Genomic DNA, 26028 nt, shown 5'->3' with positions numbered 1-26028 from the left:
ATGGATCATCTCACCAAACTTGCCCACATAAAAATCTAAATGACGTTTTTGCAATGCGAGCGAAACCTGCACGAGATAGCCCAGCTGTTGGCGGTTGTGCAGCAGGAAACAGAAATGACTGCTCCTAGAGCAGTGGCAATATCAGGATATCTATTTTAAAGCTTCTGGAGAAAAGTTAGTTGATATTTACCCCGCTGCGCAAATGTCATTTGTGCAATTCCATAGGTTTACCCGATCAGAGTGTGTGATTCCGCAGTCAAAATATCAGGACCTCTAAATAGCAATGAAGGGTTATGGAGTCAAGAACTAGTGGGCATATGTTTCAAGTAAGAAGGGAAGAACTTCATTGGAACCTGAGGGACAACTTTTTCCACACAGAGGGTGGTGGTTCTATGGAACAATCTGCCAGACAAAGTAATTGAGCCAGATACAATAACAACATTTAAAAGACATTTGGACAAGTACATAGATCGGATAGGTTTAAATGGATATAGGTCAAATGCAATCAAATGGGACAAGCTTAGATGGGTACTTATAAGAAAATAACTGCAGATGCTGGTACAAATCGATTTATTCACAAAATGCTGGAGTAACTCAGCAGGTCAGGCAGCATCTCGGGAGAGAAGGAATGGGTGACGTTTCGGGTCGAGACCCTTCTTCAGACGGGTACTTAGATGGGTACTTGGTGGGCATGGATGAGTTGGGTCAAAGGGCCTGTGTTTGTGCCATATGATTCTAAAATGACTCATTTCTGATCCCTATGTTCTATTTCCCCACTGACCTTTCTTCTCTTTAAGACAATACTGCTGACTAAATCAGCAAGTTTGCAGAGGAGTTATGAGAAACATTGCACCCGATGTCATCACTGAGGAATGGTGATTTAATTCTTAAACACTCTTCTCCCTCTCCTTGCAATTTTATTGCCATTCAGAGGTCTTTGAAACATCTCCAACTTCATTGCTTGTTAGCTTGTAAACAAGTGAGCAAGCATGACTCGACTGACCTGGCATTGTGCTCCAACCAGCTCAGTGTATCGTTTAAAAAAATGCTTGGAATAAAAATGGTAACATTTCCTGTTTACTAAGAAAAAAACTGCACGAGTGAAGCCTTAACCCTTCACCTGCCTCAATTTACATCTGATTTATCTGCCAGAAATATTTAACACTATTCTACGTCGAACAAAACACCTCACGACATTCGTTGGTCAGAGGCTCTATTAGCCACTTGATATTGTCTTTCAGGACTGGCAAACCACTTCTCAATGTATCTGCCCAATTGCCTCCACTCTCTTAACACCTAGTTTAGTTTAGAGATACAGCATGGAAACAGGCCCTACGGCCCACCGTGTCCGCGCCGACCACTAGTACTATCATACACACTAGGAACAATTCACAATTTTTACCAAAGCTAATTAACATACAAACCTGAACGTCTTTAGAGTGTGGTAGGAAACCGAGGCACCCGGCGAAAACCCACATGGTCAGGGTGGAGAACGTACAAACTCCGTACAGTCAACACCCATAGCCAGGTTCGAACCCAGGTCTCTGACGCTGTTATGCAACAGCTCTACTGCTGCACCATTGTGCCACCACCCTTACGCTCTAACATGTTCAGATCTTTTTAGAAACGTTCGCACAAGCAACAATGATCTTTCATTAAGAAATTATTTCTTTAAAAAGTCTATATTAATTTTAAATGTCACGTAGATTTGATGATTCAGTCATCTTTATTTGTCCTAATTGGCTAGATGGACTGGGAAGGAACAGGGTGTCACATTCTGGTGGTATAAGTCCATCAAATAATTGTACAAGAGTAAAGGCTGGTCATCACATCATTCCTGCACTCTCTCTCTGAAATTAGACAATTATCCCCTCACTCACTTTTATACTCATTCCCTCTCAAGTACCTATCCAACTCAGTACAGGAAGCAAAGCAACAAAAAAAAAGTCCATTATCCTACGGATAACATACCTGGATGAATTAAGTGGATCGATATCCTATAACACTGCATTTCGTTTGTCTATGTCTGGCATTCTTTGGAACACACGCTGAAGGTCAGTTTTTCATGGGCACATCCTGATGCAACCATCCATTATTTTGAATTATGAGGCAATGTCAACTATTGTACGCTCACAAGTCTGTTTTTTTTTTTTTTAACTAGCGTGGTGGCTCACGTTCAGTTGTGATCACTTCCAGGAGAAGCCTGTGATTAAGGTCATGATATTCTTTGACATGAGCTATGATTGACTGTATCACTTATTTACGCACCTGCAGCAGTTATGTAATCTAAGCATTTTCATGCTGAAAGGAGTGTTCAAATTCAAACCCTATTTTTTTTCCGACAGATTAAAATCTACAAAGATATTCAACATTTCAAAATTGAAGTATCCTAAAATATATACCGTGCCAACATTTCACTGTAAATACCATCTCCACAGCACTGGGGTTAGCCTGGGAGAAAAGAGCTACAAATTTAGTTCGCATAATGATAAATAAATTAAATATTTAGTTAAGCTGGTACACACATACCAGATGTACTAGAAGACCATTATTTAACCATTTATTTATTTGGGTAGGAAGATGAATAGGAAAATATGAGTGGAAATAAAAGAAAAACATTTGCTGCCAAAGGAAGAACGAACATTAACAAAGGAAAAAACTGCTTTGAGCACGTGAAAATGTAACCTGTACTTTCTAAATTAAACACGTGGATCGAAACAAGTGGATTAAATCACTAAAGTGATTAATACTTGAGAATTAGAGCACATTAAATGAAGAGAAATTTGATTGCACTTACTAACTGAACATAGGCAACTTTATAATCAGGCCGCTTCACCTTCTGATTCTTATGATTTTTCTTCTTGTTAGTACCTAAAAAAGTTATGAAAGACAAAGAGAAATAAGTAATCAAAGATTATGTCCTTGTTTATGGTCTATTGGACAGAAAGAAGATAAAGATCTAGAACATTTGGCAAAATCTGTTGACTCATCAAGAATGTCCAGACCCCAGTCAATATTAAAGTAGGATTTATAAACACAGCAGGTAGGCTTTGCCTCTAAACAAGTTATTAACAGTCACTTACAATATTGTATCCTGGTCCTAACTGCAGCCACTGGGACACTGTAGATGTCCTGTAGGTAATTTTTCACATCAGGTTTTGTCATCCTGTTCAATGCAAGTTGGAAAAAAAAGAAATAAGAATATTAGTATGTTAATACGAGGGGGGAAAATGATCAAAGGCTTCTGCTAATCTAGGAGTTAGAATCTGACCATTATGCAACTTTAAAATAGATGAGAATTTTACAGCTTTAATCAACTGTGGTTAATTCAACAAGATGTTTTACAGGCTATTAGTTGAACGCCATTTAATTATTGGAGAAGTTTATTGGCATATCAAAAGGGGGCAGTGGCAAAGCTGACAGAACTGCTGCCTAACAGTGTCAGAGATCCTGGTTCGATCCTAACCTTGGATGCCGTCTGTGTGAATTTTACACATTCTCCCTGTGACAGCGGGGCTTTCCTCTGAGTGTTCCGGTTTCATAGAAATATAGAAAATAGGTGCAGGAGGAGGCCATTAGGCCCTTCAAGCCAGCACCGCCATTCATTGTGATCATGGTTGATCATCCACAATCAGTAACCTGTGCCTGCCTTCTCCCAATATCCCTTGATTCCACTAGCCCCTCGAGCTCTATCTAACTCTCTTTTAAATTCATCCAGTGAATTGGCCTCCACTGCCTTCTGTGGCAGAGAATTCCACAAATTCACAACACTCTAGGTCAAAAAGTTTCTTCTCACCTCAGTTTTAAATGGCCTCCCCTTTGTTCTTACTGTAGCCCCCTCCCATATCCCAAAAATGTGCGGGGTTGCAGGTTAATTGGCTGCTGTAAAATTGCCCCTATTGTGGAGTGAATGAGCAAGTGGGATAGCATAGAATAGCATAGTGTGAACGGGTGTGATGGTTGGCGTGGACTTGGTGGGCAGAGGGCCTGCTTCCATGCTTTATCTCTAAACTAAAATATCATAGATTGATGATCATTAAGGTTTTGCACACTGGCTCCCAGTTCTATATACAATGCACTGCAAGTTAGATGTGCCCATTTTTAATATAGGTGGATCTACAATTCTTGCACAGCTCTCTTGAGTCCTCTAGTGGATGAAACCCAGTACTGTTAAATAAAGTTTGAAGCACACAAATGTGGCCGAGTTGTGTTAGTTATAGCCAGTGGTTCCACTACAAATAAGTCTTGGAATTACAAAACAACAATAAGCCCAGGACATGTTTGACAAATGGCTTTACACCTGCTGCTGGAAGCACAGTCTTACAGTGGTGAATCTGTGGAATTCATTGCCACAGATGGCTCTGGAGGCCGTTATTGGGTGCATTTGAAGTGGATATTGGTAGATTCTGGATTAGTAAGGGCTTCCAAGATTACGGGAGAATGGGTTGAGATAGAAAAATAGGGCGGCACAGTGGCACAGCAGTAGAGTTGTTGCCTTACAGTGCTAGAGATCCAGGTTTGATCCTGACTATGGGCGCTGTCTGTACGGAGTTTGTACGTTCTCCCCGTGACCTTGGTGGCTTTTTGCCCGGTGCTCCGGTTTCCTCCCACACTCCAAAGACATACAGGTTTGTAGGTTAATTGGCTTTGGTAAAAAAATGCAAATTGTTCCTAGTGTGTAGAATAGTGCAAGTGTACGGAGATCGCTGGTGGGCCAAAGAGCCTGCTTCTAAACTAAACTACACTAAACTAAAAGCTTCCCAACAGGTTCAGGAATAATCACAATGCACTAATCCAAGCACAATCCTATATACATAAATCAGTTTAATGGCTATCCTGGTGTCATGTCCTGCTAACTATAGCACAAGCCACAGCACAGTAGCGTTTGCGGACTAGTTCATCCTCAGTAAAATAACTGAGAGCTCCAGCGAACCAGTGTGAATAGTTGATTATTAGTATAATAGTAATCTACAAACCTGCACATATTTGGTGGGGGAGGAAACCGGAGCACCCAGTAAATGCTCACGTGGTCACAGGGAGAACGTACAAACTCTGTATAGACAGCATCAGTAGTCAGGATTGAACCAGTGTCTCTGGCGCTGTAAGGCAGCAACTCTACCACTGCACCACTGTGCTGGCTTGGCTCTATCTCCTCCTACTCACTCTATGGGGATCCTAAACTGGACTGTATCCTCTGGTTGCTCCTTCCCAGGCCTCACCAGGGTCATAATAAAGTTGGTTCGAAATATCCTGAGTTGAGGGTTTCCATATTGATACAGTGGATAGCTGCAGAAACAAAAATAATAGCGATTTAAAATATATACAAACATTTTTTGCCACTGGGCTTACATTCATAAATCATGTGAAAGCCAGCATTCTTTGTTCATTTTGTTGGCTTCTCCATACTTCCCTGACTTTCCATTGAGGCAAGTCAAGGGGGCTTCTTCTGACTTCCAGCCCAGTAGTTATGCAACAAATGAAACCGCATCAAATTTTCCAGTCATTTATTTCATTATTCTTCATGGGGCCTTACATACTTGCTAACTGCTATATTTCTCAGGAGTACTACTTTAGCCACATTTTCAAAGTAACTTTTGAACTGCTAAGTGGTTGGGATGTCCCAAGACTTGAAGCATGCCTTCCATCCACACATTGCCCTGGGGGCTACTGTAATAATGTGGTTGCAGTCTGCCACAGAGAGAATGCAACACGTTACAAATTCTGAAAGCATCCCTAACTTTTCTTCCCCATTTCAAGCATGATTTAAATGCACTGCTTTTCAATCTCTTCTCTCATCCAGGTGTTTCCATTCCTTTTCTCCCAAGACTCACACCTACCACTACTCCCTAACCTATTCCATCACAATGTAGAATCCATCACAAAGCAAACAGGTACAATAACTTGAAAAGAACACAAAGTGTTGGAGTAACTCAGCGGGTCAGGCAGCATCTCTAGAGAACATCGATAGGTAAGGTTTTTGGTTGGGACCCTTCTTCAGACTCATGAAGGATCTGATGTAGGGTCCCAACCTGAAACGTTATCTCTCCATATTCTCCAGAGATGCTGCCTGACCTGCTGAGTTACTCCAATAACTTTATATCCTTTGCCATAAACCAAATTTGGGAGTTTTTTGTTTCTACACTCAGTAACCTGTTAGGTTAAAATATAGTGTCAACGGACTGGTAAATAAATATAATTACCTTGTTTAAGATGAGAGATAAAACATCTCCAGAGATTTACATATCTACTGACCACTGGTCAATAGGAGATGCCAGTGTTCAGTCGTGGCACAGAGGGTGGAAATGCTGCCTCACAGCGCCAGAGACCCAAGTTCAATTATGACCTCGGGAGCTGCAGGTATGGAGTTTGCTCGTTCTCCCTGTGATCGCATGGGTTTGTTAATCGCCACAACTGAAGAAGGGTCTCAACCCAAAGCGTCATCTATTCTTTCTATCCACAGATGCTTAATGAGTTACTCCAGTACTTTGTGTCGATCTGCAAACCTGCAAGTCTTTGGGATGTGGGAGAAAACGGGAGCACCCGGAGAAAACCCAAGCAGTCACAGGGAGAACATGCAAACTCCGCACAGATAGCACCCAGGGCTCAGGATTGCACAACTCTGGCACTGTGATGCAGCAGCTCTATTGTTGAACGAATGTTGCCACCCAATACTGCTGTAGAATGGTCACATAACAGGCAAAGGAATTGCAACATCACTAAATGGGGTGCCATTTTTGGTAATAAAAATAAGATCAACTAAACTAGAAATAATATAAATGGGACAAGAGGGCAAAGGGATCTGAGAGTACAAATACACAAATCACCAAAAGGAGTAACACAGTTAATAAGGTCAGGAACAAAACAAACCAAACACAAGGGGGATAGGATAAATTAGATGTTTTGTTAAACTTCTATTGAACCTTAGTTAGACCACACAGCTTTAACTGCATGTCTTGATCGCAAAAGAGAGTAAAAGAATATAAAGGCACAGGAAGGATATAAAAAAGAGATTTACAATGACATCAGAGTACAAGGTCATATTTATCATGAAGGAGTAGGTGCAGGGTTATTTTCCACATGAGGTAGAAAAAATATCGTGACCATCAATATCTTCAGCCATGAATATGACAGCCGCCTAGGGAATTGAGAAGCTTCGAGGGAGGTGAGGAAGTAGAACTCACTGCTGCAGGGAGTAGTTGAGGTGAGTGATATCAATTCACAGGCTTGTTGGAACATGAACGCCAAGGCACAGAGACAAATTGACAGAACTAGTGCAATGAAGAGGGAATTATGAAGTATAATCATCAGGACGGGCTGCATCATTCCATTCTACAAACTTTTAGTTTACGCATTACAAAATATACAATTTAACTTGCCCTCGTGTCTTTTATTGATCCTCAAAGGACTCCCACGCTAATAATCCTAAAAACGATCCACCTACAATCCCCACAGTGCCATGTAACACTACAACTTAAACTACCTAAACACTGAGAACTCAACGAAGACCTCACCCACTCCTGCAAATTGTTTTTTTTATTCAGCTCCTTTTGGCTGCAGCTCTGACATATTTCCCCCCTAATGCCCTGCCTTACGATCCATCATTGCACATTCCATACGTTTCAACTCCCTGTTAGTAACTTGTATGGGTACCGCAGCGCTAATTAACTATTGACATCAACTGTCCCGGCGATATGACCGAGTTTAGTGAAGCTTCTTCCTTTCAGCTGTTTACTTCCATCTTTGACCTCGGTCCAACCCTCACCTCATCTACATCTTGGTGTTTCTCTCACTTATTGAGAGAGCTAAAAGTTACTATGGCAATGCTTAAGAGACATTTAGATAGGAATATGGGCCAAACGCAGGCAGGTGGGACTAGTGTAGCTGGGACACGTTGGTCGGGGTGGGCAAGTTGGGCCAAAGGGCCTGTTTCCACACTGCATGACTCTATTGCTGCTAGCTGCTCTGCCACGATGGTCATCATTATCTAAAACCTTTAAATCACTTATCTGCTGTAACATTTTAAATTTTCATAGAATTATGAAGAAAAATGTTTACATGATGAACGAGGTCAATGACAGAAAACTGCAGCTGATAGCTTGATACAAAGGAATGCAACTGGCCTACAGACCAGGCTGTGGATTAGCAAGGAGAGAGAGACCAAGAGAAGGTCATGAAGAAAGCTCAGCCAAAACAAGTTGCAAATGGTGTGTTATCAGTGAGGTACTTATTTTAAAATGAAGCAATCAAAGCTTCAAATAAACTGAGAACATTATCAAACTAAAATGACAGGAGTCAGCACACAGGTTGAACAAGACTAGCGAATGCAAACTGAAGAAGGGCCCCGGCACGAAAAATCACTTATCCATGTTCTCCAGAGGAAGGGGGCACAACAGTAGAGTTGCTGCTTTTTAGCACCAAAAACCTGGGTTTGATCTTGACTGCAGGTGCTATCTGTGTGCAGTTTGTACGTTCTCCCTGTGACTGCTTAGGTTTTCCCCGAGTGCTCCGGTTTCTTTCCAGACTCCAAAGACGTACAGGTTTGTAGGTTAATTGACTTCAGTAAGAATTGTAAGTTGTCCCTAGTGTGTAGGATTGTGTGATTGCACAGGGGTCGCTGGGCAGTACGGAATTGCAGAAGAGCCTGTTGCCGTGTTGTATCTCTGAACTGAAAACTGAACTAAAGACGCTGTCTAATCTGCTGAATTGCTCCAGTACATTGTGTCTTTCTAGCCAATTACGTTTGATGTAGGTGCAAGTAAGAAGCATACTGACAGAAGCAAACCTTGCTGGATAAGAAAGGTTTAGAGGGATAAGGGCCAAATGCATACAGGTGGGACTAATGTAGATGGGGCAGCTTGGTGGACATGGGTAAAGATGAATTGTATAATCCGCTTCCGTGCTGTATGACTCTATGAATATAATTATGGAAAATACAGCAGCCTTTGAGATTTCTCAGTCGACTGTACCAAAACACCGGTTAGCTATGAAGAAAGGAAATATGCTCAGGTAAACAGAACACAATAGAAAAAATAAAGAAAGATATAATAAATAAAGATAAGCAGTAACAAACACTGCATTCTCTTAAAAGGACAACAAGTGCTGGAGTAACTCAGCAGGTGAGGCAGCATCTCTGGAGAACATGGATAAGGAACGTTTCAGGTCGGGACCCTTTTTCAGACTCAAACATCACCTCCCGACCCGAAACTTCACCTAACCATGTTCTCCGGAGATGCGGACTCGGTGGGCTGAGGGCCTGTTTCAGGGCTGCATCTGTAAACTAAACTAAGATTTTCATCTGTAAAGTAAACTAAGATTTTCATATCTATTTCAGATTTTACAATCACAGACAAGAGGTGGTTATGTGGGCTGTTGTAGCAGTAGTGTTATCTGATCTATCAAAGTTATCTGATTTATTCCACTCCCTCATTTGGACTACTTCATACACTATTATGCCTCCACATTTCGAAAAGGATGTTCACACATTGGGAGTAATTGAGGTTTACTAGACTGGGATGGTTAGGTTGTCTTAGCACAGAGTTTGGACAAACTATGCATCTATTGACAGGAGTCCTGAAGAAAAGTGACTGGATATGTCAAACACCAGATAGTATAGCTTTAAAATGAAAGGGAGGAAAGTTTAAACAGAGTACAAGACAAGTATTTTTTACACAGAGAGTGGTAGCACCTGGAACGCACTGCAAGGGAAGTGGTGGAAGCAAGTCGATGGCAATATTTCAGAAGCATTTCGACAGAACATGAACGAGCTGGGATACAGGGATACAGACACGTGCAGGCAGATGGCATTAGTTAGATTGGCATCATGGTCAGCGCAGACATGGTGAGCTGAAAGACTTGTTACAGTGTTGCACTGTTCTATGTTTATTGAAACATAAAGCATCCTAGAGTCTTAACAGGTGGAGAAGATGGTTCCTCTTGTGGGATAGTTTAGAATTAGGAATCACTCTACAAAGGCAGGGTTCAACCATTTAAGGCAAAGACATGGTGACATTTTCTCTTTGTAAATCTTTGAGACTTTCTCCCTCAATGGTTGGTGGATGCAGAGTTTATAATAATTTTATGGCAGAGACAGCTTCTTGGTAAGTAAGATGGTGAGAAATTACTGCAGGAAAATGGAGGTGAGGTTACAATCAGTTCTGATCTCGCTGAATGGCAGAGCAGGCTTGGAGGGCGATCCTGCTCCAGATTTAAGTGTGCTTTCCTTGTAACCTTTCCCAAGCCTATCCCAATACCTTTTAGAAAGTTACTAACATATCAGCCTCTACCTTACATTCCAACCGTTCGGCTTTGCCATTTTTAAATTCACAGTTTATAGCATGGTAACTACCTATCTGGTAAAAGTCAAAATGAACAAGATTATGCGGCTGTTAAAAAAGGGAGCAATAAACAGATTCCCGTTATTGTACGAGGTTGAGGCCAGTTAGGTTCAGTTCACACACAGTTTAATTCACAACAGTTGGCAGATGGAAAGCTGTTTTTGGCAATACTCCACTTGGTGCAATGGCCTCTCACCATCTGGATTCTTTTAAAAAGCCAGAGTTTTGTTTAATTATTAACTTCACCGTCCATTTTTCACCTTAAAGCGAGAAACGTTGAAGGGGTGGGTTGGGGTGGAAGTCAAAATAATTAGAAAAGAGCTTACGGCACAAAATTAACAAAACAAAAACGATTGCCGTACTATCGGGCAGAACTGATCAAATTTGTGGGCAACCTCTTCAGGGGCGCTCCAACAAACAACTATTCCTTCAATTAATTCTGGAATACAGCTTGCATAACACCACATCTTTAGACAATTAGTGTGATATATCTGTGACAAATGTGAGGTACAGCAGTTAAAATTTTGAACATTATTTCACAAAAACCAGAACTTCTAAAGCATACCTTTTAAACGTTCAAAATTCATGGCAGTTTAAGGGGCAAAGATGGTTCTTAACAATAGCGCACTAAAAAAAGTTCTGCATTAATAAAGCTCCACCATTGATTTTCCGGTAACTGATGGTCCGGCACCTCCTTTAATTATGCCCCTCTCGAGTCTCTAACGCACCATAGACTGCTAGAAAGTTAAATAAAGAATTCACAATTAAGTATTGTATCTGGCACAAGCTCTTTCAGGATGTGTGCCTCCATCTTGAAAGAGTTAATTGTTTAGGAAAGAACTGCAGATGCTGGTTTAAATCGAAGGTAGACACAAAATGCTGGAGTCAAGCAGCATCTCTGGAGAGAAGGAATGGGTGACATTTCGGGTCGAGACCCTTCAATCGAGACTCAATCAGCCTGAAGAAGAGTCTCGACACGAAATGTGACCCATTCGTTCTCTCCAGAGATGCTGCCTGTCCCACTGAGTTACTCCAGTATTTTGTGTCTACCTCAGAGTTAATTGTTTACTTCTTTGTTAATACCTTTGTGAATCCTTTATTTAAGTTTCTAGCAGTCCATGGTGCTTTAGAGACACGGGAGGGGCATAATTAATGGGTCAGAGGTGTATTGTTGGATTATTATTACATGATCTCTGTCGGTCCAACAAAATGGATAATCCAGCAAGGCTCTGGAATCAAGGGTAGCGGAAAATCGATGGTGTGCCTAAATAATCCCTTCATACCATCAGCCTCCAAAATCATGCCAATTCATGCTGTCTCGCCAGTTAAAAAAACAAGCATACTCTCATTCACACATATGGCCACTTTATGCCCTGCATCTGGGTATTATATTGTATAATTAATAGGGAACTAACTTTTGGACAAAAAGATATTTCATCTTCGCTTCCCCTAATATAAATTGAATCTCTTATTCTCTTGGGTAGCTTACAACCCAAAGTTATGAATATTTAAATTTCCAATTTTAAGTCACCTCTAACAACCCCTTTCTCCCCCACACCCCTTTCTCCCCCTCCACTCCCCTGCGCCTCACCTAGACTCGCATCTATTTCTCCCATCCCCTTCCATCTAGTCCTTCCTTTGGCTTCACAATTCAGAACCCTTCATTCTTTTTGTCCCATCCCTTTGTTTTCGCCATTGGCCATTGTTCAACCATCTGCTATAAATAAACCCTGTGTTCACCTAGCATCAGCCGCGCTTTGTCCTACTCATCCTCTCTTCGAGCTTTCTCCCCACCCACCCCCCTTAAAATCAGTTTGTAGAGAATCCCGATCCAAAACATCACCTATCCATGTGCTCCAATGATGCTGCCTGCCCCGTTGAGTTACTCCAGAACTTTTTGTCTCTTATTCCAACTGCAGTTCTTGTTGATAGCATGCAAATGTTATCCCATTTTTTAAGAAAGGAGGGAGAGAGAAAACGGGTAATTATAGACCAGTTAGTCTGACATCAGTGGTGGGGAAGATGCTGGAGTCAATTATAAAAGACGAAATTGCTGAGCATTTGGATAGCAGTAACGGGATCATTCCGAGTCAGCATGGATTTACGAAGGGGAAATCATGCTTGACAAATCTACTGGAATTTTTTGAGGATGTAACTAGGAAAATTGACAGGGGAGAGTCAGTGGATGTGGTGTACCTCGACTTTCAGAAAGCCTTCGACAAGGTCCCACATAGGAGATTAGTGGGCAAAATTAGGGCACATGGTATTGGGGGTAGGGTACTGACATGGATAGAAAATTGGTTGACAGACAGAAAGCAAAGAGTGGGGATAAATGGGTCCCTTTCGGAATGGCAGGCAGTGACCAGTGGGGTACCGCAATTTACGATATACATTAATGACTTAGACTAAGGGATTAAAAGTACCATTAGCAAATTTGCAGATGATACTAAGCTGGGGGGTAGTGTGAATTGTGAGGAAGATGCAATAAGGCTGCAGGGTGACTTGGACAGGTTGTGTGAGTGGGCGGATACATGGCAGATGCAGTTTAATGTAGATAAGTGTGAGGTTATTCACTTTGGAAGTAAGAATAGAAAGGCAGATTATTATCTGAATGGTGTCAAGTTAGGAGGAGGGGGAGTTCAACGAGATCTGGGTGTCCTAGTGCATCAGTCAATGAAAGGAAGCATGCAGGTACAGCAGGCAGTGAAGAAAGCCAATGGAATGTTGGCCTTCGTAACAAGAGGAGTTGAGTATAGGAGCAAAGAGGTCCTTCTACAGTTGTACCGGGCCCTGGTGAGACCGTACCTGGAGTACTGTGTGCAGTTTTGGTCTCCAAATTTGAGGAAGGATATTCTTGCTATGGAGGGCGTGCAGCGTAGGTTCACTAGGTTAATTCCCGGAATGGCGGGACTGTCGTATGTTGAAAGGCTGGAGCGATTGGGCTTGTATACACTGGAATTTAGAAGGATGAGGGGGGATCTTATTGAAACATACAAGATAATTAGGGGATTGGACACATTAGAGGCAGGAAACATGTTCCCAATGTTGGGGGAGTCCAGAACAAGGGGCCACAGTTTAAGAATAAGGGGTAGGCCATTTAGAACGGAGATGAGGAAGAACTTTTTCAGTCAAAGAGTGGTGAAGGTGTGGAATTCTCTGCCTCAGAAGGCAGTGGAGGCCAGTTCGTTGGATGCTTTCAAGAGAGAGCTGGATAGAGCTCTTAAGGATAGCGGAGTGAGGGGGTATGGGGAAAAGGCAGGAACGGGGTACTGATTGAGAGTGATCAGCCATGATCGCATTGAATGGCGGTGCTGGCTCGAAGGGCTGAATGGCCTACACCTGCACCTATTGTCTATTGTCTATTGTCTATTGTCAACCACAGGATCAACTAGCATATCTGTATGGGAGCATCAGTTGTACAAATAAGGAATGTAGTAGTTAAATCACTGAACTAGTCCCACAGAATCTTGAAGACATGTTTGAAATTCACCATAGCACCTGGGAATTTAAATTCAAGAAACTAAATAAATCTGTATTTAAAAAATATATAATCTCAGTATCAGTATCATGGAACTAACCCTTAGTTTAGAGTTTAGAGCTACAGCCTGGAAACAGGCGCTTTGGCCCACCGAGTCCACAATGACCAACGATCGCCCGGGGATCTGACTGAAACACATAAGATTATTAAGAGGTAATTAGGGGATTGGACACATTAGAGGCAGGAAACATGTTCCCAATGTTGGGGGAGTCCAGAACCAGGGGCCACAGTTTAAGAATAAGGGGTAGGCCATTTAGAACGGAGATGAGGAAAAACTTTTTCAGTCAGAGTTGTAAATCTGTGGAATTCTCTGCCTCAGAAGGCAGTGGAGGCCAATTCTCTGAATGCATTCAAGAGAGAGCTAGATAGAGCTCTTAAGGATAGCGGAGTCAAGGGGTGTGGGGAGAAGGCAGGAACGGGGTACTGATTGAGAATGATCAGCCATGCTCACATTGAATGGTGGTGCTGGCTCGAAGGGCCGAATGGCCTACTCCTGCATCTATTATCTATTGTCTATTGTACACTAGTTCTATGCTACACACTGGGGACAATTTACAGAGCCCAATTAACTTACACGTCTTTGGAATGTGGGGGAAACCGGAACACCAGGAGAAAACCTATCCAGTCACAAGGAGAACGTGCAAGCTTCATAAAGACAGCACCCATAATCAGGATTGAATCCAGGTCTCTGGTGCTGTAAGGCAGTAACTATGCTGCTGTGCCACCCTTTGGAAGCAATTAGGAAGGAACGTATTGCTCACATCCTGTGAACAAGTAGAAATGATGCAGCCTGAACTCAACACATTTAACTTTTAGGTTGCATGAGTGATCTCTTTTTGTGAGGACTTTAATCCATCATCTTCCAAAATCACACCAATTCATGCAGTCTCTGCACGGAGTTTGAGATCAACATACTTATCTCTCTGCACTTGCCATAACTAACAATTCATTTCCCTTTGAAACTACGTATCTAGAATCAAGGTATGAATCAACAAGTCCCAATTCAATTACAGGATAGCAAAGCCTATGTTTTCATTCTCCACCCAATATACAAATCTCCACCAATCACCATTTCTCCACCCTACACCAATTATTCACTCAAGCTAAAATAGATTGCACACAATCGTAGCCCTTTGTTTATCTCAAATTGCACTTTAAATCCATATTCTAGCAACGGTGATGTCTCTAACCTCCATTTCCTAATCCATGCTTTCATCACCCCTGAACCCTTCCCATCAGACTTCCAAATGGATTCTCCACAAATTACAAAGCTTTCCCTCAGCTAAATCCAAATATGCCTTGTTGATCTACACTGGCTTCACCACCACATCTAACTTGCATTTGAATAATATGTATACGTTGAAAACTGTCCCAAGGTGCGTTGTAGAATAATCAACGCTGATCCAATAGGAGAATAAAAAATGGTTAAAATGGGTTTTATGGAAGAGAACCTTCTAGTAGGAAAATCAGAAAATGTGCAAAAGAGGAAATACAAAACCAAGAGAATTTGGAAAGGAGTGAAAGGAGGCAAGAAAGGTTAAAATAAAGTCATGAAGATACAAGTTATTGAGCTGCAGGAGGTTCCAAAGGGAGAGGATGTGACTTTGAGCATAAGAATGCAAACAAATGTTAAACTGTCAGTGTTCATTTAATCAAGTTAAATGATTACCCTTATAATCATTTGGTATTTTTGTAAGCATTTATTTCCGGTTTGTTTTTAAATGTCTCTGAATGTCAGATGGTAATGCCACAACAATAATGCCACATTAAGAGAAGTACATGGTGGTGATGGTCATTGTGCCACACCACTTACCAGCCCAAACAATATTCAGTAGTATAAGAAAATAACTGCAGATGCTGGTACAAATCGATTTATTCACAAAATGCTGGAGTAACTCAGCAGGTCAGGCAGCATCTCGGGAGAGAAGGAATGGGTGACGTTTCGGGTCGAGACCCTTCTTCAGACATTCAGCACTGTTTTATCAAATGTAGGTTTTTTATTGTCATGTCTACCGAGGTACAGTGAAAAGATTTGTCCTGCATGCTGTCCAATTAGAGCAAATAATACTATACATAAATACAATCAAGTCAAATTCAAGTACAATAGGCAGAGCTAAGAATTCAGTTCTTAGTATTGGAGTGCATCAGTTCCATTGACAAAATACTGCACAAGCAGTAGTAAATATTTACACCTTGCATTCCTCAGGAGGCCATTGATAATGCAGTTAAGATACCTGAAACTGAATGGCATTTTCAATGAACTTATGAAAAGATTGACCACAGTATGACTCCAAAAGGACTCTGCTTTGCCCGTAAGAACATTCGGTCCGAAGATGTACACAAAAAGCTGGAGTAACTCAGCGGGTCAGACAGCATCTATGGAGAAAAGGAATAGTAGACATTTTGAGTCGAGACCCTTCTTCAGACTCGGGTCTCGGCCCAAAATGTCACCTATTCCTTTTTTCCACAGATGCCGTCTGGCCTGCTGAGTTACTTCAGCTTTTTGAGTCTTTTGGTTTAAACCAGCATCTGCAGTTCCTTCCTACACAAAACATTGGGTTCAATGTTCTTAGAGACACACAAGAACACTGTGGTCCATTTGGACCAGTGTTCTCATGGGTTCTTGGTGCCAAACTCCATCAAGAATTCCCTTAATCTCAAGCGAAATTACTCATTTTGCCACTCTTATACATATGTTAGAACAAGAAAGTTGAAACTAAAATAGGGTTTTTTTCAGTTTAGTTTATTATTGTCACGTATACTGAGGTACAGTGAAAAGTTATTGTGCTATCGAGTCAAAGAAGATTGAATAAAATCAAGCCCTCCACAGTGCACAGATAAAGGATAAAGAGTACATTTAGTACAAAGATATAACATTGAAGTCCAATAAAGTCCGATTAACTAAACAAAGGTTGATTGTCGAGTAGTCTGTCCAATTTTATTCTAATGCTGCACCGTCGAATTTTGAGCAGCCAATATGTATGTACTCCAGACTGGGTTAAGGACAGAAGATTTCTTTCTCCAAGAAACGATTAGTAATAAAGGCCCATTTATTTCCCTATCTGGTAGTCCCATTGTCTGTCCTGGGGCACAACATGCTGGACCCAATTAAAGGCCACAATCGCTGCCTGTATTGCCTGCCCATTCGCCCAAAGAGGAGGGAGAGGTGGACTGAAAGTTACCCATGAGATGGATTGAGCAGCAAGAGGCAAGCAGGACTGGGGCAGCATATCCCAAGGCCAGGCCCCAGTATCATCCCAATGACTGTTTGGCTGTCAGAGACTTTTTAATTGTCAAAGACATTCGAGAACACTTTATAGACACAAAATGCTGGAGTCACTCAGCGGGTCAGGCAGCATCCCTGGAGAAAAGGAATAGGTGGCGTTTCGGGTCGAGACCCTTCTTCAGACTGAGAGTCAGCAGAGAGGGAAACAAATCAGAGCTGGCACCGATGACCAAGGAAAGGTGGAGCCCACAATGGACCATTGTTGGCTGTGGAAGAGGTGATAACGAAGGGATCTATAGATGCAAACAGTGGAACTAGCAGGACGACCAGGTTGGGAGAGAAAGGGAATGCAAGGGGTACTTGAAATTAGAGAAATCAATACTCATAGCGCTGGGTTGTTAACTGCTTTAGTGAAATATGGCCATAGCAAGAACACTTTATATTGATTTTTAAAAGTTACCGTTTCTAAAACCGATAATTAGAAATGCATTAAATTAAAGCTAATTAGAAATGCGTCAACAGAGTAAAGTAATTCAATTATTTAGCTGCAGTCAGCTTTATCTGCAGGGTCACTGACACCATTCAAATGAATGGGATAAAACATTGAAGCAATTCAGTTTTCCAACTCTAATGAAGGGGCACTGACCTTAAACAATAACTCTCTTTCCCTCTCCAGAGATGATGCTCAACCTACTGGGAATCTGCAATAATTTCTGATTGATAGGGCGGCACGGTGGCGCAGCGGTAGAGTTGCTGCTTTACAGCGAATGCAGCGCCGGAGACTCAGGTTCGATCCTGACTACGGGTGCTGCACTGTAAGGAGTTTGTACGTTCTCCCCGTGACCTGCGTGGGTTTTCTCCGAGATCTTCGGTTTCCTCCCACACTCCAAAGACGTACAGGTCTGTAGGTTAATTGGCTGGGTAAATGTAAAAATTGTAAAAATTGTCCCTAGTGGGTGTAGGATAGTGTTAATGTACGGGGATCACTGGGCGGCACGGACTTGGAGGGCCGAAAAGGCCTGTTTCCGGCTGTATATATATGATATGATATGATATTTCATATCTCCAGCATCTGCTATTTCTTGCCTTTCAAATAAAGTCACTCTAATGGGGCTGCACAGTGGTGCAGCTGGTAGAGCTGTTGCCTCACAGCGCCAGAGACCCAGGTTCAATCATGACTTTGGATGCTGTCTGTGTGGAGTTTGGCTGCGTGGGTTTCCCCCGGGTGCTCCAGTTTCCTCTCACCTCCCAAAGATGTTAGTTTGTAGGTTCATTGGCCTCTGTAAATTGCCCTTGTGTATAGGGAGTGCGAAAAGGGTAACATACATCTATCGATGTGATCAATGGTCGGTGTGATCGATGGTTGGTGTGGACTCCAAGGGACGACGGGCCTGTTTCCATACTGTATCTTTCAATCAATCAATAGGATCGCCATTCAAAAGATAGACACAAAGTGCTGGAGCAACTCAGCGGGTCAGGCAGCATCTCTGGAGAAAAAGGATGGGTGATGTTTTGGGTCGGAACCCTTCTTCAGACTGAAAGTGTGTGAGAGATAATGGCCTGGTGTTAATCTGTGGGGTCATGGTCTAGGGGTACGTAGGAGGAGGTGTCCGAAAACTGGTGCCTGGCCTCAGCCGGTAGAGATCAGCCCGCCAGACTACCACGGCACCTCCTATTGATGATAAGGTCTGGATTGTTGCAGAGTGAACGGAGGGCTGTACGTTCGGAGGGAGTGAGGTTAGAGCAGGTAAGGGTAGTTGATGTTGATGGTTGATGTACTGCCGGCAATTAGAAATTAAAAGGTCTAAAGAGGGTTGAAGGCTATCTGGGGGGAGTCCAAGAGGAGGCAATTGGAGACGAGAGAAGGGGTTATCACCGGTTGGTGAGGATTCCTTCCCATAGAAAAAGGAATGGAGGCAAATGCGCCATTCTGTACCACAGCATAAAGCACATCCAGATCCTGTAAACACATCAGTGCTCTCCGTTTGGGCTCAATAGTGAGCTCAGCAGCCGACCAGAAGACTAAGTGCAACTGACCTCCAGCTCATCTCAGACATCCACACTTGACCAGGCACACTGAGGCTCAACTGAAAAGCAGCAGCAAAATGGGAACACAAGCAACTGTGGTTAAAACATTGAACAGGACAGCACAGGAACGAGTCCTTCAGCCCACAATGCCTGTGCCAAATATGATGCCAAGTTAAACTGATTTCATCTGTCTGTACATGATCCATATCCCTCTATTCCTTAAAGAACTGGAGTATCTCAGCAGGTCAGGTAGCATCTCTGGAGGAAATGGATAGGTGATGTTTTAGGCCTCGACTCGAAACATCACCTATTCATGTCCTTCAGAGACGCCGCCTGACCTGCTGAGTTACTCCAGCACTTAGTGTTCATTTGTGTATTAACCACCATCAGCAGTTCCTTGTTTCTACATTTCCCCTCTATTCCTTGCACTTCTGCGTGCCTATCTAAAAGCCCCACTATCGTATCATCCTCCACAACCCCTGGCAATGCATTCCAGGTCATCACCACTCTCTGTGTAAAAAACTTGCCTCGCACAACTCCATTAAACTTTCCTCCTCTCACCTTATCGTTATGCCCGCCACTATTGAACATTTCCACCCTGGGATTGTCGACCTTGTCTTTGCCTCTCATAGCCGCTGGAATCTTGAGCAAAACGCAAAGTGCTGGAGGAACTCAGTGGGTCATTCAGCATTCGTGGGTGAAACAGAGGGATTTGGCTTTTGTAGTCTGGTGCCAAGATCGTAAACTCTCCGCATCAGGAAATAAGCCGTGCAGTGGGAAGGGGTAGAGTTGCTGCCTTACAACTCCAGAGACCCAGGTTCGATCCTGACTATGGGTGCTGTCTGTACGGAGTTTGTATGTTCTCCCTATGACATGGGTTTACTCTGGGTGCTCTGGTTTCCTCCCACATTCCAAAGACATACAGATTTGTGGGTTAATTGGCTTTGGTAAAATTGTAAATTGTCTTTAGTGTGTAGGATTGTGCTAGTGGTCGGTGCTGTATCTCTCAAGTCTAACAAGGGATGAAGGACAAGGAGGGTCTCGACCTGAAACATCACCTATTCCTTTTCTCCAGAGATGCTGCCTGACCCGTTGAGTTACTCCAGCTTTTTGTGTCTATCTTACGAAGGGGCAGGATTGGGAGGGGAAGGGAGGGCAGATTGGAGGGGAGGAAGGTAGTGCCAACAAAGCTGCCCACTCCTTTCAGTCAACTCAATGTACCTCAGGATATACTCTAGCTTCCTCCCTTTGTTTTATTGAAAGCCCAATTTACAATGTAAATACAATAGTGACGTAATATTTATATCCCTGATTTTTTTGATTTTCAATGCATTTTATTGGGAAATAAACCCCCAAAATATGTTCAAAGTCGAACATGTCAAAAATATTCCTTCATAGTATACCAAACGAGATTTATTCAGGTCTTGTTGTAAAACAGTACACAGATCAGTTGATGTCTAGAAAAATGCAAGTTCTGCAGTCTCCAAACATGGGCTCTCACCCCATTCACCAGGAGAGCCTGGCAAATACAAGGCTCTCAGAGCCTGAGCTTTAATGGACCAGGATGGGGATGGGAGGCATTGTTGGGAGACTCATAGATCTTCGTCTACGCAGGGAAAGGACCATCTTAGTAGAGAGGGGCAGGGGGTGAGGTGAGGAACGGAGGGAGGAAGGGCAGTGGAGCAACGAGTCTGGGATGGGAAAGAGGAAAGGGAGGACAGGACATGGTCCATGGAGGGGGAAAGCAGGACGGGATGGGGGGGGGGGGGGGGGAGAGAAGAGGGGACGGACGGGGGAGAGAACTGGAATGGGAAGGAGGAAGAGATGACAGGATGGAGGACGGAAGGAGGATTCGGTGGAGGGAGGGTAGACGGGAATAGGGCCGGATGGGGAGGGAGGGGAGGGTGGAGTATGAGTGGTGGTGCAGGATAGCAAGAGGGGGAGGGACGGGGTGGAAGGGAGGAGGAGGTAGGGACTGGGGGAGGGAGGGAGGGAGGGAAGGGGAGGCGGGGGAGACGAGGCGCAAAAAGGGGAGATGAGGGGAGATGAGGGGGTAGAGACGGACGGGGAGGGAAGGCGGGATCAAGATGAGGGGGGTCAGGGCGAGGGTGGAGATGAGATGAGGGGAGACGGGACTGGGAGATTGGGTTTGACCTTCACCGGTCGCCATTTCCTCACTGCAGGCCTCCCCTCCCCGCCCGGGCCCGTCCCCCTGCAGCGGCGGCAAGCCCCGGTCACTCACATCACCCTCCGCGCCATCGCGTCGCAGCCTCCCCGGCTCCAGCTTCCGCACCACAACGCCCCTAGCGGCACCAGCTCCACCCCGCACCCATAGCGCCCCTAGCGGCCCCAGCTCCACCCCGCACCTACAGCGCCCCTAGTGGCCCCAGACGTCCAACCCCGCAGCGTCCCCAACGTCCGCACCACAACGGCCCTAGCGGCCCCAGCTCCACCCCGCACCACAGCGCCCCTAGCGGCCCCAGCTCCACCCCGCACCCACAGCGCCCCTAGCGGCCCCAGCCGTCCAAACCTCGCACCCACAGCGCCCCTAGCGGCCCCAGCCGTCCACCTCGCACCCACAGCGCCCCTAGCGGCCCCAGTCGTCCCACACCAACAGCGCCCCTAGCGGCACCAGATCCACCCCGCACCCACAGCGGCCCCAGCTGTCCGCAACCACAGCGCCCCTAGCGGCCCCAGCCGTCCCACCTCGCACCCACAGCGCCCCTCCACACAACCTCCACACAATGAGGCGAACACACTCAGCCCCGCTCCCCGAACACACTCAGTTAACCTACAGCTGCGTGCGGGCCTACAGCGCCCCCCCCGGGCCTAATACGGGACAAGGGCAGTCCTGTACAGGACAAACAAATTGAGCCCAGATACAGGATGTCCCGGCTAATACGGGACAGGTGGCAACCCCCGATGGCACCATCCCTGCCCCGCACCCACAGCACCCCTGAGGAATACTGCTGTGCCATTTGGGATCCCTACCAAGTGACCCACATTAACAACCTTGAGAAGGCCCAGAGAAGAGCTGCCAGATTTGCGACCGATGACTATAGAAAGACCAGTAGCGTCACAGAAATGCTTCATGAACTCAAATGGGACACCCTCCAAAGACGCCGTATAATAATCAGGCTTACTACAGTCTACAAAGAAACCCACTCATTAGCTCCATCCAACATTGCCCATCTTCCATACAGTCGGAACAACAGACCAGGAACTCGACTAAACCAATCCTTGAATTATATAACCATCAAGACCAACAAAGACTGTTTCCGCTACTTGCTGTACCCCAGAACCATCCCTGTTTGGAATCCTTTCCCACCACATATAAAATCTGCTGCTGATAGTAAATCTTTTAAACTGTTGCTTGCAAACACTAAGCATCTCTGGAGAGAAGGAATGGGTGACGTATCGGGTGGAGAACCTTCTTCAGTCAAGTCAAGTCAAGTCAAGTCAATTTTATTTGTATAGCACATTTAAAAACAACCCACGTTGACCAACCCATGCTGCACAACTGATTAGGAAAAAAAAAAAAAAGAAACATACAGTGGCAGGCAGCCAAACACAACGGCGCGGCCATCTTGAACAAAATGTTTAACTAAAGCAGAATGGTGTCCCGCGGCCGCGCTGCACCGGGCGATGGAAGGCCCCGCGGCCGAGCCGTACCGGGCACTGTTCAGTCCCGCGGCCGAGCCGCGGCCGAGCCGCGCCGGGCGAAGGAAGGCCCCGCGGCCGCGCCGCATCGGGCGATGGAAGGCCCCGCGGCCGAGCCGCACCGGGAGCTGTTCAGTCCCGCGGCCACCCCCCCCCCACCCCCCACCCCCACCCCCCCCCCCCCCCCACATACACAACCAAAACAAAACACCCCACCACCAACACACAAACAAAAAGGACAAAGGACAAACAGACTGCCAGCGAGAGCAAATACTGCACCTGGTCTCGTCAGTATAAAGAACTGAGGAGGAAGGATAGGGATAAAAAGTAGATCCAGATGAAGTGGGGTTAATTGGGAAATGGAGTTGGATAGGGGACAGAAGGATGGACATAGTGACGGGCTGGGAGATTATAAGAGGAGACAACAAAGGGCTGCAGAATATAGAATCGGATAAAAAGTTGGAAGATTGGTAGGCAAAGGGAAACGGTGAGACGGAATAAGGGACGGAGTGGTAGGAATGTGTGGGTGATGGGCAGATGGAGTAGGTGAGCAAGGGGAAATAAATCAGTTGATAGAGGGCTGATGGGAGGTTTCCAATGAAGAGGGGTGTATAAGAGGACCTGGGTAGATCAGGAGAGAGAAAGGGACATAGAGTGTAATCTTTTCCTGATAATCACTGCCACTAACTCGTAGATTTTGGATTATGCTTGACATATTTGTTTACGGAAAGTGACAGAAATTTAAATTTGTAAATTGTAAACATTTACATATTTAATTTCACTTACTTTTAGCCAAATGTAGCATTTTTCCATCCTTTTTTGAATTTCTGTTGAACAGATTATGTTGGTCCCTGCATGGCTGGAAATGCACAGTGCCCTCCATAATGTTTGGGACAAAGACCCATCATTTATTTATTTGCCTCTTTACTCCACAATTTGAGATTTGTAATAGAAAAAAATCACGTGGTTAAAGTGCACATTGTCAGATTTTATTGAAGGCCATTTTTACACATTTTGGTTTCACCATGTAGAAATTACAGCAGTGTTTAAACATTGTCCCCCCATTTTAGGGTGCCATAATGTTTGGGACACATGGCGTCACAGGTGTCTTTAATGCTCAGGTGTGTTTAATTGCCTCCTTAATGTAGGTATAAGAGAGCTCTCAGCATCTCGTCTTTCCTCCAGTCTTTCCATCACCTTTGGAAACTTTTATTGCTGTTTATCAAGATGAGGACCTAAGTTGTGCCAATGAAAGTCAAAGAAGCCATTATGAGACTGAGAAACAAGAATGAATCAAAGGTATCACAAAATGCTGGAGTAACTCAGCAGGTCAGGCAGCATCTTGGAGAGAAGGAATGGGTGGCGTTTTGGGTCGGAACCCTTCTTCAGACTGATGTCAGGGGGGGCGGGGCAAAGAAACGATATAGGTGGAGACAGGAAGACACTGGGAGAACTGGGAAGGGGGAGGGGAAGAGAGGGACAGAGGAACTATCTAAAGTTAGAGAAGTCAATGTCCATAAGCTGCCCAAGCGAGAAATGAGGGGCTGTTCCTCCAATTTGCGGTGGGCCTCACTATGACACTGGAGGAGGCCCATGACAGAAAGGTCAGACTGGGAATGGGAGGGGGAGTTGAAGTGCTCAGCCACCGGGAGATCAGGTTGGTTAAGGCGGACTGAGCGAAGGTGTTTAGCGAAACGATCGCCGAGCCTGCGTTTGGTCTCGCCGATGTAGAGAAGTTGACATCTAGAGCAGCGGATACAATAGATGAGGTTGGAGGAGGTGCAGGTGAACCTCTGTCTCACCTGGAAAGACTGTTTGGGTCCTTGGGATGGAGTCGAGGGGGGAGGTAAAGGGACAGGTCTTCACCTTAGAACAGCTTAGCACAGCCCTTTGGCCCATAATGGTCATATTAAACATGATGCCGTTCACATTGTGCTCTGCTTGCACAAAATCCATATCCCTCCATGCCCTGCTTATCCATGTGCCTATCCAAAAGCTTCAAACACCATTATTGCAACTGCCTCCACCACCAGACATCCACCACACTCTGTAAAAAAAACTTGCCCTGCACATCTCCTTTAAACTTTGCCCTTCTCACTTTAAAGCTGTGCCCTCTAGTTTTTGACATTTCCACCCAGGGACTTTCTACCCTTCTTCAATACCTTTGTTTATTCATCACTGAGACTTTGAGCGGTCCTGTCCTACCATCTACCTTCACCAACTAGAGAGCGGTTTTGACGAACCATCTATCTCATTGGAGACCCTCGGATTATCATTAATCTGACTTCACAGGACCTTATCTTGCTCTAAGGGGAAGTTATTCCCTTTATCCTGTATCTGTACACCCTGGATGGTTTGATTTATTTTTGTTTAATTTCGTTTAGAGATACAGCGCAGATACAGGCCCTTCGGCCCACCAAGTCCAAGCTGACCAGCGATCGTTGTACACTAACACTATCATACACACTAGGGACAATTTACAACCAAGGTCAATTAACCTACAAACCTGCACATCTTTGGAGTATGGGAGGAAACCAGAGCACCCAGAGAAAACCCAACGGTTACAACGTACAAACTCTGTACAGTCAGTAGTTGTAGTCAGGATCGAACCCGGGTCTCTGGTGCTGTAAGACAACAACTCTATTGCTATGCCACCATGATTTTAATCATGTATAATCTTTCTGATGAATGGATAGCACGCAAAAAAAAAGCATTTGTACCTTGGTACTCGTGACAATAAACTAAACTAAACTAAACAAAACTATACCAAATTATACCATCGACTCCGATAAGAGCAAGGGGGGGGGGGGGGGGTTACGCATTTACGTGCACAACAACTGGTGCACTAACACCAAAATTATGGATAGCCACTGTTCTCCTGATCTGGAGTTCCTGACAGTTAAATGCAGGCCTTTTTACCTTCCTCGTGAATTTACAGTGGTTATAGTAACAGCAGTCTACATCCCACCGAATGCTAACGCTAGCACAGCTTTAGGCTACCTGCTCGGTGCAATAAACTCACAACAGAGCACATATCCAGAAGCAGCCCACATCATAGCCGGGGACTTCAATCATGCAGACCTAAAGTCAGTTCTCCCGAAATTTGAACAACACATAAGATGTGCTACCAGGGGAAAAAACACACTAGACAAGGTTTATTCAAATATTAAGAAGGGTTTCAGGTCAGCACCACTACCACACCTGGGGCAGTCAGATCACCTGTCCATATTCTTAACTCCTGC

At 44.4% G+C, this 26028-nt stretch overlaps 1 protein-coding gene across 5 annotated transcripts in view; it reads right to left on the bottom strand.

The window, feature by feature from the left end:
* The window catches only part of mrpl23 (mitochondrial ribosomal protein L23), a 39006-nt gene extending 17522 nt beyond the window's left edge, over positions 1-21484 (bottom strand). Inside the window, exons 1-5 of one of the 5 annotated variants that reach the window (XM_078414760.1) lie at positions 21369-21408; positions 13913-14000; positions 5164-5286; positions 3084-3166; positions 2798-2871 (exon numbers count right to left, since the gene is read on the bottom strand). In XM_078414760.1, the coding sequence (XP_078270886.1) occupies positions 2798-2871; positions 3084-3166; positions 5164-5228 (222 nt within the window). In that variant the 5' untranslated portion in view covers positions 5229-5286; positions 13913-14000; positions 21369-21408. The other 4 variants (XM_078414762.1, XM_078414759.1, XM_078414763.1 and 1 more) reach the window with 4 other exon arrangements.
* Between the last annotated feature and the right edge of the window lie 4544 nt (positions 21485-26028).

The sequence above is a fragment of the Rhinoraja longicauda genome, chromosome 18 (assembly GCF_053455715.1).
Source record: "Rhinoraja longicauda isolate Sanriku21f chromosome 18, sRhiLon1.1, whole genome shotgun sequence".
Classification (NCBI taxonomy): Eukaryota; Metazoa; Chordata; class Chondrichthyes; order Rajiformes; family Arhynchobatidae; genus Rhinoraja; species Rhinoraja longicauda.
This window is presented reverse-complemented; position numbering and strand designations above follow the sequence as displayed.